This window comes from Giraffa tippelskirchi, chromosome 11 (assembly GCF_054371585.1).
Source record: "Giraffa tippelskirchi isolate mGirTip1 chromosome 11, T2T-mGirTip1v1.2.pri, whole genome shotgun sequence".
Taxonomy (NCBI): domain Eukaryota; kingdom Metazoa; phylum Chordata; class Mammalia; order Artiodactyla; family Giraffidae; genus Giraffa; species Giraffa tippelskirchi.
In genome coordinates this window covers 149,139,696-149,157,836 of record NC_137285.1, presented here as the reverse complement: position 1 = coordinate 149,157,836, position 18,141 = coordinate 149,139,696, and the positions used below count along the sequence as shown (strand labels likewise).

Here is an 18,141-nt window from a genome sequence, read left to right as displayed (position 1 = left end):
GGGCTGTTTCCCGTCAGACCCCATCTCCCTCTTCTCTGTGTTCCAGGAGAGCTGACCCCTGCGGGTTGGGTTTTACAGGCTCCAGGGTCCGTAGGCTCCCACCGGCTCCAAACAATGGCAGGCACTGTGGGGAGACTGGGCCGGCGGGTGGGAGTGCTGGGGGAGAGGGGTGCAAGGCAAGGACGTTTAGGGCGTGTGCTCGCCCAGGCTCGCTCTCCACAGCGTCTCTGACAGCAGTTGTATCTCCTTTTATGGCTTCTGATTCTGTCCTATGCCCGGGAACCTGGGCTCCTGGGGTCTGGTACCTTTGCCTCTTTGTTTTGTGCCTTTGACCCAACGGCTTCTTGCTGTACCTGATCGCTGGGTTCCCTCAGTGCTTTCTGTTTGCTTCTGGGCTCTCCGTCACCTGTGTAATCAAACTGCTGGATTCAATTCCTTCTGCTTTTTCTTAGTCTTTGTGTTTTCCTGAGCAGATCTCGATCGATACAAATAGCGTTACCGAAAGATACCCACCGAGTCGATCTGTGTAGGAGAATGAGATGAAATCCAGGCGACCTAGTCAATATGTAATGGGCTGGTCCAAAGCCAAGGCTGATAAAATTCAGAGCCTGCAAGGCTTCCATGTACAGATTCAGCACGAGACACAGAAGCAAGATTCCTGCGTGCTGTTTCCACCATTCCCTTTGACTTGCTTAAATTAACCAAACATTACTTTCAACCTTGAGAGTATATTCAATACCAGTTGTGAATATAACAATATGATGATTTTTAGAAATGTATCTTTTATATGACCCAAAATAATTTTAGTTAAGAATAGGGGGGGACACTTCATAAACATATTGCAGAGGAATAAATAGGGGAAAAAATTAAGCCCTTCACTTAAGAAGTCTTGAACTCAACTTTTATATTTGTATTTTTTTAATGGTTTATCATAGGATTTTTCTTTTAATTAGAGGATAGTTGCTTTACAAAATTGTGTTAGTTTCTGCTGAACAGCAGTGTGAGTCAGCTCTAAGCATACATATGTCTCCTCCCTCTCAATCCTTTCCCGCTCCAGCCCACCCCTCTGGGTCATCACAGAGCAGCGAGCTGAGCTCCCTGTGCTATGCAGCAAATCTGGTACCTTAGACCACTGGGCCATCCTGACACCCCTATTTGTATTATTAAGACCTCTGCAGAATGAAGTTGTTACTGATGGCATACTTAAGTACTTTTATCAGGTGGCACTCATGGTAAAGAACCTGCCTGCCAGCGCAGGAGACTGAGACACAGGTTCGATACCTGAGTCGGGAAGATCCCCTGGAGAAGGGCCTGGCCACCCACTTCAGTATTCTTGCCTGGAGAATCCCATGGACAGAGGAACCTGGGGTTGGGGGAGGCTACAGGCCATGGGATCACAGAGAATCAGACATGACTGAAGCAGCTTAGCATTCACACACCATCTTCAGGAGATCGAGGGACGAATCAAAGCAGCTCTGATTTGAGGGTTTCACTCTTTTCAGGAGTGTTTCCTGTAGTGAAGTCATCATCAGCACTTCAAGAGGTCTCCCATTTCTTATTTAGAAGTTGATACTGTTGACTCAGTTACTCCTAGGGTTTTATGACCACGATCTCTCTTTCTTTATACACTGCACTAGGCGTCTAGTTAGGAACTAGTGAGAGGGACTCCCCTGGCAGGCAGTGGTTGAGGGTTTGCACTCTCAATGCAGGAGGCGCGGGGCTGATCCCTGGTTGGAGGACTAGGATTCTGCATGCTACATAGCACAGACGAAAAAAATGGGGGGAACAAACCAGTGAGAGTCCTTTCAATAAGAACAAGGATGCCCATCGGTGAGATGAACAGGTTTTCAGGGTTATACAGGGCCGCATGAGAAGCTGCATTTTTTCTACGCTGGGGCGCAGCAGAGAGGTGTTCAGTCTGCCACCTATTGTATTCCTAAAACACAGGCCTGTGGCAGCAATTCCTGAGGGATTAAGACTGAAAAGAGTTGTGAGAGAGAGAGAGAGCTCCTTTGCACTTTATTGGACACCTCCAAGGACTAAATCTGCCACTTGCATACCTGACCATTTTTGTTCTTCCATTAACTACCCACCTCCAAAAAAAAAAAAAAAACCCAAACTTGTGTCTGGTAGGAAGCCATATTTCACCTAAAGGACAAAGTCTTATAAGAGGGGAAAAGATCCACTTTCCTCCTACATTTTCCTTGTTGTTAGATATTCAAACATATGTGAGTCAGTAGCAGGACATGTTGTACCCAAGAGATGGGCTTTTTTTGTTAAGAGAGGAACATATCCATCTTTCTTCTACTTTTCCCCTAGTTTATAAATATATAAAATAAGTAAAATAGTTAAGACTTTGTTGTCATTTATGAAAACATATTTAGTGAATGACTTAGAATATTTAACTTTATTTATGGCTTTATGGGAGAAGGAAATGGCAGCCCACTCCAGTGTTCTTGCCTGGAGAATCCCGTGGACAGAAGGGCCTGGTGGGCTACAGTCTATGGGGTTGCCAAGAGTCGGACACGACTAAGCAACTAACACACACACGTGGCCTTATGTGTGTGTCTTTCTCTCTGTCTCTCTCTCTCATACACACACACACACACACACACACACACACACACAGTTTGGTGGGTTGTTAGCTAAGCTTCTTGACTAATTTGATTACAAACACTATTCAGAGTCCGTTACTTGTATAACCCAGTAATTCCACTTCTCAGAATGTACTCTGTGGAAATGAAGGTATCATATTTATTTAGCAGTGTTGACTACAACAGTGAAAATCGGAATCAATCTAGGTGTCTAACAATAAATGATTGGTTTAATAAATTATAGCACATTATGCGTTTGAAAGCTGTGTAGCCTTTATACATCATTTTAAAAGATAATTTAGTGACAGAGAACACAAGCTTAGCAGTCTGCAGGCCTGAACTCTGTTATTTGCCTTCTGTATAGGGTAGAGCCAAGGTTTTAACGTCCCGAGGGCCCTAGTTTCTTCATCTGGGGGTAGTACTACTTACCTCTTATTGTTTTTATGAGGATTTAAAGAGAACATGTGTAAAACCCTTTGCAGAGGGCCTAGTGTTAGATACACACTCAATAATTGTTAACTATTATGGTTGCAAAGGATAGATAAGGATGTGAATTAGGGTATGGAAAAATGTTAACTTTAAAACATGAAGAAAACCAGTACTATTCAAATTTCCTAAAATCATGCACAATCATAGAAGAGCGTAAAAACATAAGCCATCATGTCTAGAGTATTCAGTGCCTCTCAAAAGGAAGAGAATATGTGCTTTCATTTTTTTCTTTGTATTTCCCTGCAGTTTTAAAATGTTCTACATTTAACATACTCATTTTATATTGAACATAATTTTTAATAGGAATCGCAACATTATGATGCTCTTAATGTCGTATACTGAAAGTTATTTAATGGAATCATAATTGATGAATGTGTGTGTGCATCTAAGATACACGTGTGCATGAGACTTGCACTGTTGATGCCCAGCCTGCCACTCCTGCCGTCTCACCTGTTTCCATCATTGTCTCTTGTCTAGTATAGCTGACCTCTGTTTTGAAAATATAACTTCATACACACAATTATTTTATAAACTCACGTACGTAAAAAGTCAAAGAGGTATCTTCTGCTTACTGTTGCTTATACACCTAAAACTGCTCTGAAAAATAGTCTTAAAAAAAAAATCAAAGCAGAGAATTCCCTGGCTGCCCAGTGGTCGGGACCCAGTCTTTTCACTGCCGGGCCCAGGTTCAATCCCTGGTCGGAGAACTAAGATTCCACCAGCCTCGCAGCGCAGCCAAACACAAACCAAAAAAAGTCAAACAAATCGGAAATGTCCGGGGTGAAATATGAGACCACCTCCGGCAGAGTCTTTCCTCCCACAACCTAATGACCAGCTCCGTAGGTAACTGCTGTCAGGTTTGTCTCCTTACAGCGTCATACTTATGTATCTGTGTTTCTAAAATTATGTAAATGGAAGGATATTTTTCATATTGTTCTAGGCCTTGCCTTTTTAGGTTAGCAGTATAAATTAGAAGTCTTCCTTAGTTCATATAAATCCGTTGACATTTTTTTTTTTTTAGCAGCCACAGTGTGTTTTATAGTGTGGGTGGACCATAATTTATTTGAGTATATCTCCGTTTAGTTTTAATTTGCTCATAAAACTATACTCCTTTTGTGTTTCAAGGAATGTCTTTGTGCATATATCTTTATAGATATGTCTAGTTTTTCTGTAGGATAGAGTCTTGGAAGTAAAATTGCTGAATTGGTCTAGTTTTAGTCATATCTAAGGGGTTAGTGGGTCTAACCAGGTGGCACAGTGGGAAAGAACCCACTTGCCAATGCAGCAGATTAAGAGATGCAGGTTCAATCCCTGGGTTAGGAAGATCCCCTGGAGGAGGAAGTGGCAACCCACTCCAGTATTCTTGCCTGGAGAATCCCATGGACAGAGGAGCCTGGCGGGCTACAGTCCATGGTGTCACAAAGAATCGGAGATGACTGAAGCCACTTAGCACGCATGCAAAGGATTAATTGTTAAAACTGCATTTTCTGGTATTTTATGCACGGCCTAATGCTTATTTGAGTTTTGATGTGTTGGTATGATTTTTTTCTTTCCTCCTTACGGTGAGATTCAAGAGCCAAAGGAATCACCACCAGCTTCTAAAACCTCAGCAGCCACACAGTTGGATGAGCTGATGGCCCATCTGTGTGAAATGCAGCATCAGGTGAGCGCAGCCCTGTGACAGCCTGCAGGGCTTCTCTCTGTGGACCTCCGCCCTGCCATCCCCCTTTATAAATGCTCCTGAGTCCTTACTGACTCTGCTGGACTCAGTTTAACTCAGTGGATGAGCTCCTTGGAGTATAGGTGGTTTACAGCGTGTTGTATTTGTTTCAAGTGTTGAGCAAAATGAGTCAGTTCTGTATCTCCATCTATATCTCTACCTGACGTTTTTCTGTTATAGGTTATTACAAAATATTGAGCGCAGTTCCCTGTGCTGTGCAGCGGTAGGTCCTAGCTGGTTCTCTGTTTTATACATAGTCATGTGTCCATGGTAAAATCCCAGACTCCTGACTTACCCCTCCCACCCTTTACCCCCGTCTGTGCTGAGCCGCTTGGTCATGTCCAACTCTCTGCGACCCCATGGACCGCGGCCCGCCGGGCTCCTCTGTCTCGGGATCCTCCAGGCAAGAATACTGGAGTGGTTGTCATTTCCTCCTCCAGGGGATCTTCCCGACCCAGGGATCGAACCCTCATCTCTTACATCTCCTGCATTGGCAGGCGGGTCTTTATCACGAGCGCCACCTGGGAAGCCTTTTACCCCCTTGGTAACCATAAGTTTGTTTTTTTTTTTCAGTCTGTGGGTTTGTTTCTGTTTTGTATATAAGTTCATCTGTGTTGGGTTTTTTAGACGTCTTATCTGGACATAAAAGACAGTGTGGTGCAGGTTCTGATTTCAGGGGGCTTGGAGTGTACTTGATACAATGAGACATAAGACTAGGTGACATTTATTAGACTAAAAGATAGACTGTTTGCTCTAAAGCTGGATAAAGTGTGGAAGGGCTGTTAAAGAGACCTCCCTGAGTGAGATGGAGGAGACCCATGGCAAACTGGAGCATAGCAAGACAGAGCAAGCATGGCTTTGAAAGGAAGGATGAGTCCTGAAGTCATACTGAGAGAAAATCCACCCCTCTTGGTCTAGTCTCTGGGCTTCCCTGGTGGCTCAGTTGGTGAAGATATGCCTGCAATGCAGGAGACCCGGGTTTGATCCCTGGGCTGGGGAGATCCCCTGGAGAAGGAAGTGGCAACCCACTCCAGTGTTCTTGCCTGGAGAATCCCATGGACAGAGGAGTCTGGTGGGCTACAGTCCATGGGTCTCAAGGAGTCGGACACAACTAAGTGACTAACACTCTGGCCTGGTCTCTAGAGCAGGGGCAGTGAGCTCACTGGCCTGGCAGGGAATGGAAATCACACAAATGGACCAAAGAATTTATTAAGGGAGTTATCATCTAGAGGTGTTTTTTTTTTATTATTTTATGTTGGAGTATAGTTGATCAACAATGTGATAATTTCAGGTGCACAGCAAAGTGATTCGGTTATATATATATATATATACACATATCCTTTTTCAAATTCTTTTCCCATTTAGGTTATTACAGAATATTGGGCCAGAATTCTTAAGGTAGAGAATCCAACCATTCTGAATTGGTTGGGGTATTTGATAGACACGTGTGAAGTGACTAAGAAGTAATTTCAAGGCAGTGTATAAAAAAGCGTGTGATTGAAGGGCAGGAATCTTATCTCTGTGGCTCACCTTTGGCTTTCCAGTGCTGTTTCTGATACATTATGAATAATGCATATTATTAGACAGACAATGAATAAGTATCAGAAACAAGTTGCTTTTGGTAATATTTACAATAAAGCTGAGTCCATTCCTCATTGCGCTGTATATCTGAACATTGTTGTTTAGTTGCTAAATCGTGCCAACTGTTTTACAACCCCATGGACTGTACCCCACCAGGAGCCTCTGTCGTTGGATTTCCCGGGCAAGAATACTGGAGTGGGTTGCCATTTCCTCCTCCAGGGGATCTCCCTGACCCCAGAATGGACCCTGCATCTCCTGCAGCAGCAGGCGGATTCTTTACCACTGAGCCACCAGAGAAGCCCATATCTGAATACTAGAAAAAAAAATCTACAGTAGCAGTTTTAATTGTGTTGTATTTTTAAATTGATTTAGCATGTGTCTTAGTTTATTTACATTTAAAATTTTATGTTTATTTTTTGAATTAGCCACACCCTCACACTATACAAAAATCCAGAGTACAACAGTGTACAGTGAAGTGTTCCCAGCCATCCAGTTCTGCCCCCTGGAGGTACTCAGGATTTTCTATTTTTCACATAATCCTTTCAGAAGCATTCTGAAATATACCAGCAAATAGATGTGATTGTATATATAGACACAGATACGTTGTTGTGTTTTTACTTAGTTGCTTTCAGGTCTTTTCGATGTTAACCTTTAGAACACTAATCTCTTGAGCATTAACCAACATTATATAATAGGAGAGGAAGGAAATGTGTCAAATGATAAGTTTCTTGAAGGGAAATGAGCATTTTGGATTAGTGAGATAGTGGAGGTTCTCCCAGGCAGAGGCTTGAAGGCAAATGGTAACAGACCACTTTCGGGAGACTGCTGGGAGCCCGGCTGGCTTTAAACAATGGGGGCTTTTTACTGAGGAACCAAAGATGAAATCGGAAAGGTAAAGTGAGGGCAGTGGATGGGAGACGCAGTGTCCACCTCCTGCTGCAACTTCAGTGCCGGAGGCATGGAGAAGCATTGCAGTCCTCTGGTCTGGAAGTCGCAATAGTCTGGAAACTGGGAGTTGAGAGAGACGAGTTGGGCAACTGTTCTGTAATTTGAAGTTTTCCCTTTGAATGTTTTATCATAGCTGCATTGGAGTTTCTCTTTAATAAGTCCAACCCATCACCAAGTTTTATCGGACCACTTCTCTCTACCTTCTCCGCCGTCACTGGCCCAAGTCATTTCTGATCCGAGCTGTTTTGAACATCTGCTGCCTAACGAGTGCCTCTGATACCGCTCTTGCTTGTCCACACCTAATTCCTCACTCAGCTGCCGCAGGGATCTTGTGAATCAGATGCTTTCCCTCTCATGCTTGAAGCGCCCTAATGGTTCCATCACGCTTGGAATAAAAACGGAGCTTTATTAAATAATAACAAGTATTGGATTTTTATTAAATAATAAAACCGAAGCTTTATCCTGCGGGCTCTGCGGGCTCACTGCCTCTTTTTCCATTGTATTTTCCTGCCTCACTCATCCTCACTCCCTCTGTTCTAGCCCTACTGACCTCTTTTTACTTTTTATGTGTCAGCCTATCTCATTCCTCTGGGCCTTCCTTCCTTCTAGAATGCTTTTCTCACAATTATCAATATTTCTGTGTCTCAGTACATCTCTCAAATATCTGCTCAAGTATCAGCTCCTTAGCCTTCTCCGATCGTCCTCATCTGAATCAATTCTTCCTCATCATCCCACCCTGTCTTTTGTCTCAATATATAATTCATATCTCTAACCTGACATCATATCATCTATTATTTCTTTAATTGCTTATTGTCTATTACTCAGAGAAAAGAAATTCCATGAGGGCAGACATTTGGTTAGTCTTGAGAATTGCTCTACACCATGAGCCTAGAGCAATGAGTGGCACAAACCAGCTGCCCAATAAACACTGCAACATAAAAGAAGATGAACTGTTGACCTGTGGTCATCATAAGAGATAAGGTATCGTCTTCCTACATTCAATTTCCTACTGCCAGAAGAGATTTGCAAACAGAGGAAGACTAGTCAGATTTCATTCAGCCTGAGGAACTTAGAATGAAAGGGAGATGAAAGCATTTTTTTTTTTTTTTTTTGGTGTCGCAATGTTAGATTCTTCCAGCACCTTGGAGGAAGCTCAGGGAAAGACTAAGAGATGTTGCAGAAGATGCCAATGAGGATGACTTCTCTTCTTGGTACAGGTTACAGAGAAAGCAGATGCCAGCAAGAAACCCGTATCCGACAAGCAGGATCACAAGGCCTCCCTGGACTCAATGCTGGGCGGCTTGGAGCAGGACTTGCAGAACCTGGGAATTGCCACAGTGCCCAAGGGCCACTGTGCCTCCTGCCAGAAACCGATTGCTGGAAAGGTGGGACGGGCCAAGACATGGATCCTACAGCCGTTTGTGTCTGTGTGTATGTCGGTCTCCATCCTCCAAGGACTGCTCTTTCTTCTTACATTCTAAGACAATTTAGTAATAGTTACTAATCCTTTACAGTGCTCCAGGTGCAGAACTAAGCACTGTACAAGTCTTCTTTTATTTAATGGTTGCATAATCCCTTCAATCCTGAATCAGGAAGATCCCCTAGAGAAGGGAATGGCAACCCACTCCAGTATTCTTGCCTGGAGAATCCCATGGACAGAGGAACCTGGCGGGCTACAGTCCATGGGGTTGCAAAGAGTCAGACACGACCGAGCAACTGAGCGCACGCACACACACACACACACACACACACACACACACACACACACACACACAGCCCTTCAATGGTTACAAGCTCTTTGTAAAGATGAGGCAACTGAGGCCCAGGGTCATTAACTGACATGTCCAAGGTCTAGTAAGAGGTTGATGTAAGATCCAAATCCAGGAGACTCTGGCTTGAGAGTTTGAGCTCGTAACCGTTTTCCTCTACTGCCCTTATGGAGAATAACTTTCCCTCTGCTCCCTTGGTTCAAATCTTCCCAGTGCGAAGTGATTGATTATGACTTTTAGCCGCTCCCAGCATCATAGCACGACCACAAATTCCTGCTTGGGCACCATCCTTCATCCAAACTGTAATAAAAGGTGCTGAGACCTGACTTTCCACGGGGTATGAGATGAGGTGTTTAGATCAGAGGAATAAAAGCTGTCCTTGGTCTTCTGTTCCCGGAACCCCTTCCAGGCCAAGACTGTCGCCTGTCACCAGTGCGCTCTATTTTGGGTCTGTAATTTTCTGGGGCAGGAGAGCGGAATGAGCATTTATAAGTCTGGAAAGCAGACACCACGTCATTATCCATGAAGTATGGACCACAGGTGGCAAAGGAAATGGCAACCCACTCCAGTATCCTTGCCTGGAGAATCCCATGAACACAGGAGCCTGGTCGGCTACAGTCCATGGGGTCGCCAAGACTCGGGCACAACTGAGCGACTCACACACACACACATACACATGGACCACAGGCCGAGAGTGCCCCCGAGGTCTTGGCCTCAGGGTGGTGTGACTGCGGGGGTGTTGTTTGCATGGATGCTGCTGAGTGAGCACTCCCCAGAGCCGGGCACACTGCGGCCCCCAGAGCGCCTGGGCCCCCACGCCAGGCCTTGTCTCACCCTGCAGGTGATCCACGCACTGGGGCAGGCGTGGCACCCAGAGCACTTCGTGTGCGCCCACTGCAAAGCGGAGATCGGCTGCAGCCCCTTCTTCGAGCGCAGCGGCCTGGCCTACTGCGCCAAGGACTACCACGGCCTCTTCTCTCCTCGCTGTGCGTACTGCGCCGCCCCCATCCTGGACGTGAGTGAGCCCGCTTCCCCACCGGCACGCAGATTTTGCTCGCTCGCTCAGAGCCCGGCTCGTGTTTTACAGCTCTTCAGCCTCCTAATCGCTCTCCGTTGCTTTTCCAGAAAGTGCTGACGGCCATGAACCAAACCTGGCACCCGGAGCACTTCTTCTGCGCTCACTGTGGAGAGGTGTTCGGTGAGGAAGGTACGACCCGGGTGGTTACAAGGGGACCGGCAGGGCTTTTCCCTGGTCTTCTCTGTCGGCCCTGGTTCCTGCCTCGACCACCCAGACGCCCGTTTCGGTACCAAACGCCATCCCTTCCTACCTGTTTCTGACATTGATTCCTTTTGCTTAAATGAAAATTTTAAATCAAAGGCATACAAATGCATAGTTTAAAATGTAAATATTACTCCAAGAGTAGTATTAAAAAAGAACACTCCCTTGCTTTTCCTTTTTCCATCCCCAAGTCCAGTTCCCCTCTCTAAATATTTTGGCTTCTTCTATTATTTAAGTGTGGGGCTTCCCAGGTGGTGCTAGTGGTAAAGAACCTGCCTGCCAAGGCAGGAGATGCAGGTTCCATCCCTGTGGTGGGAAGATCCCCTGAAGAAGGAAATGGCAACCCACTCCAGTATTCTTGCCTGGAAAATTCCGTGGACAGAGGAGCCTGGTGGGCTACAGTCCATGGGGTTGCAAAGAGTAGGACGTGACTGAGCAACTAAGCACAGCACAGCATATTACTTACTTGTGTATTTTAAATAGTATATTCCTCTATATTGATGTTTTTGTCCAATTTTAGCCATTATGTGTTAAGTTTCTATCAAGAGAGATAAGGATTTAGAAATGTTATTACTCCTCCACCCACCCCCAACATAATTCCCCTCCCCTATTCTCTCAGTTATAATTAGGTCATAATTATAAGCCAGATCAGTATTCAATGTGTACACGTTGACAGTCACATAAATATTGCTCACAACTGAGTCATGTAACAAACTGATATAGTACGGTGTGCATTTGGGGGTTCGACTGCCTGGTTCAAATCTAGGCTGTGGTATTTATTAGCCATGTGATGTTCAAGTTATTTAACCTTCTTTGGAGCTCACTTTCCTCATGAGTAAAATGGACCTAAAAATGATGCTTACTTTAGGACTTCCTTCCTGGTCCAGTGGTTAAGACCCTGTGCTTCCAATGCAGGGAACGTGGGTTCAATCCCTGGCTGGGAATCTAAGCTCTCACATGCCATGTGGCACGACCAAAAAAAAAATTTTTTAAGTAAGAAAAAATGATAATGCTTACTGTATAGGGTCATTATGGGGATTTTAAGAGATAGTATCAATGTAGTGTTTGCACCAGTGGCTGGCATGTGAAGACTGATAATGGAGATGACGATCATTATCACGGTGTCCTTTTCATACACACTTGTTAGTTCCTGAAATTAACATTTATATCCCTTTTTCATTCACTTAATTCTCATTGTGCTGCTAAGTCGCTTCAGTCGTGTCCGACTCTGTGCGACCCCATAGACAGCAGCCCACCAGGCTCCGCCGTCCCTGGGATTCTCCAGGCAAGAATACTGGAGTGGGTTGCCATTTCCTTCTCCAGTGCATGAAAGGGAAAAGTGAAAGTGAAGTCGCTCAGTCGTGTCCGACTCTTAGCGACCCCATGGACTGTAGCCCACCAGGCTCCTCCGTCCATGGGATTTCCCAGGCAAGAGTACTGGAGTGGGGTGCCATTGCCTTCTCCAAATTCTCATTGTAATTATCACTAATTTATCTGCCAGAGCTGCAAAATCCTTCTCAAGATAGTCATCCACGTCTGGAAATAAGTCAGTTTCATTCGTTTTTGTTTTTTTTTTCTTGGAGACATCTGTCCAGGAGACTTGCGTCCTTCTGCTGCAGCCTGCCTGCTGGGAAGCAGCACTGTATCCGGGAATCCCTCTTACTGACCCCTCTCCTCCGTCTTTGAGTTTGGGTCACTGCTTTTGTTTCGGTGGAGCACACCCTCCAGTAGCTCCTGGTAAAAGCTTTGAAACCTCGAGCGTCTGAAAATATCGTGTTGACCTTAAGTATCCTGGACACAGAATTCTAGGCAGGAACTATTTCCCTCACCATTCTGAAGACATTGCTTCACTGTCTTCCAGCCTCCATGGCTAAAAGTTTTTTTGTTCAGAGTTTGTTCTTATTCTGACCCTTTCTATGTGACCCGTTTTGCCCCTGTTGCAGGCTTTTTATTCCCTTCTGTTTTCTGCATTGTCTTGATTTTTTTCCCTGACTTCTTCTTTTTATGTTTGTTCTGAACAAATATGACTCATGTATGAAATCAGAAAGCTTCTTTTTCTTTTCCTGTCCTTTTAGAATTAATTCACAGGGAAAGTTTTCTTCTAAATAAAAATTTAAGGCAGTCTTATGTCTTTTTTGATTATTCTTAATGAACTACTCTAAATAGAAAATCAATTTAACACACAAAACACAAATTCAAGTCCTTAGGTAATTCATTCTGTGTGATAAGTAAAGCTTCCAACTTACTTAAAGTGACAGCTCCTCTCTCCCCTGGTGGGGACTTTAAGCTGCAGGAGGCCAGGGAAGAGGGCCTGGCCGTCACACTCATTGCTAATCTCCATAGCTGACCCCTCCAGGGTTAAAACAGGGGTGGAAGAGTTTAGCCTGGAGGGCAGAAAGTTCTAAGTTGTCTAATTTGCTTTGAACTCTCTGGGCTTGGCATATATTTGACTTTGACTTTCTTACTGTTGTTGTTTAGTTGCTAAGTTGTGTCTGACTCTTTTGCGACCCCGTGGACTATAGCCCGCCAGGCTCCTCTGTCCATGGGATTCTCCAGGCAAGAATACTAGAGTGGGTTGTCATTTCCTTCTCCAGGGGATCTTCCTGACCTGAGAACTGAACCCGAGTCTCCTGCACTGGCAGGCGGATTCTTTACCATTGAGCCACCAGGGAAGCCCAACTTGGTTTTTACTTGGATGCTTTTGTACATTCGGAACAGATCCAGTTACAGACTGCGGATGACTCTTTACCTGTCTTGGCAGGCCATTCTCCCTTAGCATATGGATCTTTGAGGATCCATTCCACAGACTCTTTTCTGCAGGGTTTTCATTGTTCTCTCCTGGTGATCCCTTAGAAGTGATTATGATTCCAGATTAACTCTTTCACTCCTTGTTTCAAGTATGGGCCATGGGAACCTTGCATCTTTCTCTTGCAGTCAGTGGGACTGCACTTAATTTCAGGTGCCCCTCTCGATTCAGCAGCCATAGGCCCTTTACCCAGACTCTCACCTGTGGGTGTTTTCCGGGGATGAGTCAGATACCATCACTGTACCCCACGACTGGCAGGGCACCTGTACCCCGCTCCCTGAGGGGTCCCGTTGCAGTCCTGCTCTTGCCTTGAGGTTCCCCGGGACCGTACCTCAGGCCTCTCGGGGATGGTGGTGGAGCACACAGCTCAGCTTTCTCAGAGAAATCCCGTCTCAGTTTCCCTTTCTCTTGGTTGCTGTTCAGTCACTCAGTCGTGCCTGACTCTTTGGAACCCCATGGACTGCAGCATGCCAGGCCTCCCTGTCCTTCACCATCTCCCGGAATTTGCTCAAACTCATGGACATTGAGTTGGTGATGTCATCCAACCATCTCATCCTCTGTTGTCCCCTTCTCCTCCTGCCCTCAATCTTTCCCAGCATCAGGGAAAAGATCCTTTCTCTTTACCTGTTTTATATTCTCTGTGTAAGTGAAGAGTCCAAGGTTTATGCAGACAGTCCATAACTATCTACTTTGAGGAATGTCTTGCAGCCCTCGTTGAACTTTGACATCTGTTACATCTTGATGCCCCCTATCCTGTTGCATTGGTCTGTGCCAAGTGCTGCTGACCTTTGCTTGCCCATTTTTTATTTAAGAATGAATGAGACACTATAATGCTAACTGGAAGCTCTGTGGGTGAGGCAGAACAATGCACTGACTGGTGGGCTGGTACTCAGGTAGTGTGCTGCAGGACTCTTGAATATTAATATTTTAGGTCTTCTGTCTTGAATAAATTTTACCAAAGAGTTGTGGTCTCTGTCAGCTTTACAAAAATTAGTAAAATGCATTAGGGGATGGGATTTTTACCATTCAGTATGCCAACTTTTATTTAATTCCCATTTTCTCCTAAAAAATGTATAACTTTAATTCAGTCAGGCTTCCCTGGTGGCTTGGATGGTAAGGAATCTGCCTGCAATGCAGGACACCTGGGTTCGATCCCTGGGTCGGGAAGATCCCCTGGAGAAGGGAATGGCTACCAACTCCAGTATTCTTGCCAAGAGAATTCCATGGACAGAGGAGCCTGACCTGCTATGTCCATAGGGTTGCAAAGAGTTGGACACGGCTGAGCAACTAATAGTTTTAGTAGAAAGCGTGAACATTGAGCCCCTCTGACTTGAAATTTACAGAAATAATCATTGCATATTATGGTTAGATGGGGATCTGATTTTCTGACAGTTTTCAGACTTTCAACCAATCCTGCTTCCAGCCTTGAAGACTGTTTTATGCATTTAAAATAGTCTGAGCCTGAGCCCCTTTGATGTTTTGGAGCTCAGGATGGTTGAGGTTCTTTGGCTGCTATCCAGCATGTGGAATGTGGGATCTTCGTTCCCTGACTAGGGGTCAGACCCAGTTCCCCTGCAGAGTAAGCTCAGAGTGTTGACCGCTGGGCCACCAGGAAGTCCCGGGACGGCTTCCATTTTGCCAGCGTCTCCCTCTTTCGTTATCTAGGTTTCAGGTTTTTGTTGTTGTTGTTTGTTTGTTTTGTTTTGTTTCCGCCAAGCTAGTTGCCACTCTAACACCTACTTTAAATTTTAGACGATTTTGATATTTCACCTGTGGCGTGGTCTTCCCTTTTCTCTTTTTTCCCATGGATCTTTCTGCTTTAAATGATTCTTTGCCTATCGTGACAGTGATGTTTCAAGAGGGCATGAAGATAAGCCCACATGTCACGCTAGTCCTCCTGGAGGTCAGGCCTTAAATATCAGGCAGGTCAACATGTACGTGTGCTAAGTTGCTTCAGCCGGGTCCAACTCTTTGTGATGCTACGGACTCCAGACCTCCAGGCTGCTCTGTCCATGGGATTCTCCAGGCAAGAATACTGAAGTGGGCTGCCATGCCCTCCTCTAGGGATCGAACCCAACCCAGGAATCAAACCCGCGTCTCTCATGTCTCTTGCATTGGCAGGCGGCTTCTTTACCACTAGTGCCACCTGGGAAACCCTATGTATATTCCTAATTTTATTCATTTAATCCCCAGCACAACTTTGGGAGAATAATTTTACCAAGTATTTGATGGAAGCACTGAGCATCAGGGAGGTAAAGTCATTTTTTTTTTTTTTTTTAAAGTCATGCAGCTAGAAAATCAAAGAACCGGAATTTAGACTCAGGTCTCATTTCTGCAAGTTCCATGTATTTTTTCTGCACCATCGTAACTGCCCCTTGGTGGAGACTGAATCCCTCTTGTGCTGTTGGGTCTCTCCTTTTTTGGCACAAGCACGGTGCGGTTTATTTGAAGACAGACCTGGATAGAGCAGCACTGATAAAACCCGCTACCGAAGTGCTTTGTAGTCACTGGCTTGCTCACTGAAGCTTGTTCAGTGCTTTTCACAAATCATTAGGTCTTTCATTTGTAGATTGCACTTTAGTTAAACAGCGTTTTTCATTGAGATGGAATCTAAGTCATGGTCAATTTATATTGCACTGGCTGCCATAGACGTCTGAGGGTTTGTTGGGTAGAAGAGTCAGCAAGTGAATGCTGCCCGTGGATAATTATGATGTGGAAGGTGCCTGAGAGCAGACAACAGTGTGTACATATTTCAAGAAAAGACATAAGTTAGATACGAAAGAAAAATACCCTCTCCGCAGGAGAACCAGAAAGTGCCATGAAAGTAGCTAGTTCGTGTTGTTTTTGGCTTGGGCCCCTCCTAACTGGACAAGGCTAATTTGGTCATTTATGACTTTATATAATCAATATGAAGCCACGCTTAAAGCATATTTATTGAGACAAGTGACAAAAAAGGCCCTTTACTAAGCAGAAGCTCCTCTTGGGTTGCATGTTTCCTTTCATCCTTTGTTTTCTGTAAATGCGCCTCCTGCCATATGGTTAGTCCGTTAATTAGGTGGCATCGTGCCTGGCCCCAAGTCACATAGTCACACACGAAGTTTCTGTAATGACAGCGCAACTGCTGAGCCTCCTGGGAAATTAAATTCATCTGCAATTTTGTTTCAGTTCGGAGGATTCCTCTCTGAGGCTCAAGTTGCTAAGCACACCAGCCCTTAGCATCCTCCCACAGGGACGGGGTCCCCAGTGCCTCTGTCTTTCTTTTTTATTGTTCATTATCCAAGCCACGCAGGTGCCCCCTAATTTCCCCGGTGGCTACAGCCTCACCGGAGTACAAACACCCTCCTTCTCTCCAAGGTACTTTTGCAAATTGTTAGTGTTTCTTATCCGCCCTCCAGAGTAATTGGCCCCGGAGAGAGCCTCCAGGAAAGTTAAGTGCTGAAACTTTCTCAATTTATTGGATTACTCACTGCAGAGGTATCACAGCAAGTTGGGCTGATTGCTTTTGAGTCCTCTCCTGGGGCTCACCTGAGCTGAAACAGAGGCTGTTACTTCCCTGCTGTCCCATGCTTCAGACCAGCTACCCTGTGAATGCCTAGACGAGGGTCATTCCTAGGGCAGTCGGCCTGTCTCACAATTTTCTCAAGTAGCACCTACTTCTAGACAAGTTTAGTTCTACCTCATTTGTTTTATGAAACATCAGCATCAGCTTGGGGACTTGTCAAGAATGCCCCAGCTCAGACCTACTGAATCAGAAGCACTGGGTGGGTGGGGCCACGCAGTCAGCATATTGACCGATTCTCCGGGTGACGGGCGTGTGCTATGGCCTGTGTGCCGCAGAAGCAAGAAAGACGGCTGTGGGTGTTGGTTTGCTTGGCTTCCCCCAATGGCTCAGCAGGTGAAGAGTCTGTCTCCAATGCAGGTGACACAGGAAATGTGGGTTTGATTCCTGGGTCGGGAAGATCTCCTGGAGGAGGAAATGGCAACCTGCTCCAGTATTCTTGTCTGGAGAATCCCATGGACAGAGGAGCCTGGTGGGCTACAGTCCAAAGGGTTGCAAAGAGTCGGACACGGCTGAAGTGACTTAGCATGCCTGCTTTCAGCTGTCCCTGATCAGACTCTAGATGTTCTTTGACAGAATGAACAACTGAGCTCTTCTTTGTCTCAGCGGCAGAAAAGAAGGACACAGGATGGCTTAAAAATTATTAGTTTGCATTCTTTGATCTAGAGGCCTCAGAAATCTATTAAATTGCCTGATTTTCAAAGAAAGCATAGTTGAACAAGGCAAGGCATATCACGAAATGACCCGAGGTTATGGACCACTGCAGCTACACGATTTGGGTTCCAACCCCTGGCTCCTCCTATTGCCTTTTTTGGATCTGGTTGCTACTGAGCGACTTCACTTTCACTTTTCCCTTTCATGCATTGGAGAAGGAAATGGCAACCCACTCCAGTGTTCTTGCCTGGAGAATCCCAGGGATGGGGGAGCCTGGTGGGCTGCCGTCTATGGGGTCACACAGAGTCGGACATGACTGAGGTGACTTAGCAGCAGCTACTATCAAAGTGTGTTTCTAGAAATAACGTTTCTTGGATGGGCTGCTTCCCAGTCCACTGTGCGTATTTTGCTTACATGTTGTTTGAGTGGCACACAGTTAGAAAGCTGTCCTGTTTACCGAATTATTGGGTTATGATATTTGAGCTCAACTGATACTCACGGTTCCCATGGAGAGATCAAGGCGAGAACGCGTTTAAGCTCAGGGATGTGACATCCAAGTTAGGCTTTGAAGTTAGGCCCAGATTGGAATCAGTTCCTCCACTGCCTGGTTGGTTATATGTAATTTCTCTGAGCTTCCCTTTTCTCCCTTGTAAAACAGGAGCATCGCGATGAAGAATCTAATTTCGATTTTGCCCTGCAGGGAGAACCCTCAGTTGGAACCAGTGAAACAGTAGGTGCTGCA

At 45.3% G+C, this 18,141-nt stretch overlaps 1 protein-coding gene across 5 annotated transcripts in view; it reads left to right on the top strand.

Annotated features, from left to right (window-relative positions):
• Nucleotides 1–18,141, top strand: part of LPXN (leupaxin) — a 37,855-nt gene that overhangs the window by 13,102 nt on the left and 6,612 nt on the right. For 3 of the 5 annotated variants that reach the window (XR_014069499.1, XM_081544543.1, XM_081544546.1), the window contains 4 exons: nt 4,658–4,746; nt 8,550–8,717; nt 9,943–10,116; nt 10,227–10,308. Coding sequence is in view for 4 of the 5 variants with exons in the window: in XM_081544543.1 (XP_081400669.1) it covers nt 4,658–4,746; nt 8,550–8,717; nt 9,943–10,116; nt 10,227–10,308 (513 nt within the window). In the remaining variant the exon portion in view is untranslated. Of the gene's footprint in view, nt 1–1,517; nt 1,522–4,650; nt 4,747–8,549; nt 8,718–9,942; nt 10,117–10,226; nt 10,309–18,141 lie in introns of all 5 variants that reach the window. The other 2 variants (XM_081544544.1, XM_081544545.1) reach the window with 2 other exon arrangements.